We start from the raw sequence: 3,401 nt of genomic DNA, 5'->3' as shown, positions 1-3,401 counted from the left end.
TTTGATTTGTACAGAATTTGATTGTGTCCCATAACTAAAATTTTTTGCCTCCGCCCTTGAAAAAAGGGGCTGCCTTTTGTGGTGCCAAAACCGGTGGCTTTTCTTCATGTATTCGGCCTTCTCTTCATTCCTTCTTTCATTGCCTTTCTCCTTGCCTTTGTGGCTACAAATCATCACCGTTATTTTGTCATTTGTAGATGAGATTGAAAAGTAATCGAGGTGAATATATTGGTTGTAGATCAAAGCCAGTTGGATTGGTTATTTGGTAGAAAATGGTAACGTGATACTAAATCCGAAAAACATCGATTTGACGATTCATAGAGCCAACTTCCATGACACAAACAAAGCATGTCACTAGTACTTAGCGTTTGTTTGGATACAAATTTACAAATGATATATAAATCTAATCAAAATTAAATATTAATTTGACTAAATGCTAATTATTATTTACATTATTCCTCTTACCGTTTTCTGTGAACCATTATTTGTGAAACGGGGTCTAAATTCGTCCAATTAGTCGCCAAACTTATCCCAACATTTAAAAAACGAATATCCTTAGGAACTTTCTTAGCATTGTAACAATGTGTGAATTAATTGTCAAAAATATGTCTACTTCATTCCATTTCGATGGAGAAACTTAGGAGATGGACAGATAGATTAAAATTATCTTGATTTTTACTAGTTATTATTATTTTGATGAATGTATACATGAACAAAATAAATGACATAAAATAATTAATTATCAGATTCTAAATTATCGAGATTAAAATGTAGATTCTTATTCGTATTTAAACATTTTAGTACTTGTAGAGAAGAAGAGGCAGGGAAATTATGTTTGGACAATAATTTTCACTAGTTGCACCATATTTTTATTGTGCTTAAGGTCCTCAAGGAGCGCTCATTGTAGCGCTTATGTCTTTATTTTTTTGGTCTAATTTTTGTCTTCAATCTATCATTAAATAGCATATCATGTCTCTATAAATGGTTTTCATCAAAAATAAATAAATAAATAAATAAATAAAATATATATATATATATATATTATGACAGCGCAAAAAGACTTATTTTTGTAGCATATTTATAAAATAATAGATAAAAAATGAAGCAAAATATTATTTTTATCTCAAAGTATGCATAGAGAATATTTTGATAGAAATCAACATTAACAATGATTTATGCTAATTATTAAAAATTTGAACAAAAAGTGATAAAAATGTTGTTGACGTAAGCCCGCAATAAGCAAAGCTTAAGGTTATTGAGCTCAATTAATATTGTGCAACTAAGGTTGGCGGTGGATTAGATTTAAACGATTTTTTATCCTACTCAAATCTAATTCAATCCAATTGTTGATTTAAGTCCAACCCGTTTGGACCCAATTTAAGTTGGATTCAATTTTTATTTTTATTTTTATTTTATAAAAATTTGAATAATTTTTAAAGTTTAAAATCACTTGAAAATCTCCATTATTTTTAACTTATATAAGAAATTATTTGTAAAATTAATATAAATAACTTTGAAACTATTGAGCATTTTCTTTTTACTATTTTTTTGGAATTTATTCATTTCATTATACACCCTTAATTTTTAATTTATCGTCAAAATAATTTGCCTTTGTACATAGTATTCATATCAGTCATTCTATGTAAAAAATGGATATTTGTACATTCTAAATTCTTCTCTTATTTTCACTATTGTGTCTATTTAAATTTTTCGATTTTATATATTAGATTTTTTATTCATTAGATTGGATTGAGTTTTAATTCATATCGCGAGATCCAATCCAATCCGCCTTCAAAGTTGGGTTAATCAGTTCGAACGATTTGATTCAGCCTTACGTGCAACGAGTAAAAAATGGGGTGCCAACAATCATCCAAAATAAAATTGATTTTGAAAATAAAGAACGGTAAAATGGTACATATAATTCCCTCGCCGGAAATTAAACCAGGTTAGCCGCATCCGGCAAACCTTGCCGGAAATCTTCATCTCCGCCAATATTTGAAGCCCGTTTACAGCGCTTTACCGAAACAGAAACACGACATACCGGGCAATTCGAATGCGAATAGAGCCACTTATCAATACACTCAACGTGAAAAACGTGTTTACACGCATTCAACTGCCTAATCCCTTCTCCCTCAACAAAAACCGATAGACACACAGGGCACTCGCTTCCGGCGGTTTCTTTTGCACGCGCCTCTTTCCTAACGCCACAAACCAGTTCGAATTCTTTACCGTTACAGCTCACTTCTCCATCCGGTATGTCGGAGCGGCGGCTAGATCGCCGGAAAGGATTCCGAGGGAATCTCATAGCAAAAAAGAATGTGTAGATAATTAATGGTGTGGTTATCACTGCTACAAGGCAGAGGAGGGCCGTGCGGACGGAGATGTCGGAGCTCGGGGCCTGCCCGGCTGGGGAAGGACGCGGAGCACTTGAGTGTGTGGTGGTGGTGTTCATCATGATAAGGCATAAAGGTTTTTCTATTGGAAATATACAGGTGATTATATGACATATGATATAGGGGTAATTTTTAGTTTGGCCAAGTTAGGGGGGCAATTTTTCACTTTAACTAAAAAATTGAAACTCGACCAAACAAAATCTGCACCCCAAAGGCACGTACATGTTGGTAAAACAATTACTCACCAAAATTAAAGCTCCGACGGTTCACCACTAGAACCGACAATGTAATTACGAGATGATCAGATGGAGGCATAATATCTGTACGACAAAGAGGGCAATTACGATGACTATCCAACCACTTGTCGATACATGATACATGAAATTTATGTGTACATACTGGCAATACTCGAACCCCATCGTCGTCCTTAAATTCGTTCAAACGCACGGCACATATGTCTTGTTTGGATTCTCTAGCACTAACGAACCCACATGGAGTCATGTGGGGTCAGTTGACACTACAAAAATTTCTGGTTATTTATTTTTTTTTTTTTGTACACTAAAAATTAAATATAACATTGTTCAATTGTTTATTGTCGAGTCCAATTGCACAAGCCCATTAATAAGTATTTCACCTATGCAACTCCATCTCCAAGTCCATTCTCTCCACTCCTTCACGTTTAGGAATTTTCTTTCTTGTGCTAACTTTGTGATCTTTCTTCCGTTTAGGTAACAAATCGATATTTTACTTGTTTGATTTTACATATTTTTATTCTAAAATTTATTTGAATAGTTGAATTTGAGATTTGAGAAATATTTTCAACTACAATCCACAATTCCCCGTCGCTTATTAGTTATTATATAGTCTACAGGAAAAAACATAAACATCTAAATAAGTCGGCACTGCCATATTATGAAAATTATCAATATAGCATTTGGATAAATTTTTTTGTGATTATTTGATATCTTTTGGAGAATCATGCATTTATCCTTATCTAGTTAAATTATG

General features: G+C 32.9%; 1 protein-coding gene across 1 annotated transcript; it reads right to left on the bottom strand.

Moving 5' to 3' along the window:
* Positions 1-1,821: 1,821 nt before the first annotated feature.
* LOC111388935 (RING-H2 finger protein ATL33-like) lies at positions 1,822-2,510 on the bottom strand. Its single transcript, XM_023013766.1, has one exon. The coding sequence runs from the start codon at positions 2,453-2,455 to the stop codon at positions 1,937-1,939; it is 519 nt and encodes a 172-aa protein (XP_022869534.1). The 5' UTR covers positions 2,456-2,510; the 3' UTR covers positions 1,822-1,936.
* Between the last annotated feature and the right edge of the window lie 891 nt (positions 2,511-3,401).

Source organism: Olea europaea, unplaced genomic scaffold (genome assembly GCF_002742605.1).
Source record: "Olea europaea var. sylvestris unplaced genomic scaffold, O_europaea_v1 scaffold537, whole genome shotgun sequence".
Taxonomy (NCBI): domain Eukaryota; kingdom Viridiplantae; phylum Streptophyta; class Magnoliopsida; order Lamiales; family Oleaceae; genus Olea; species Olea europaea.
This window is presented reverse-complemented; position numbering and strand designations above follow the sequence as displayed.

Coding starts and splice junctions, on each gene's coding strand:
- LOC111388935 (XM_023013766.1), bottom strand. CDS start 2,455: ATGATGAACACCACCACCACACACTCAAGTGCTCCGCGTCCTTCCCCA.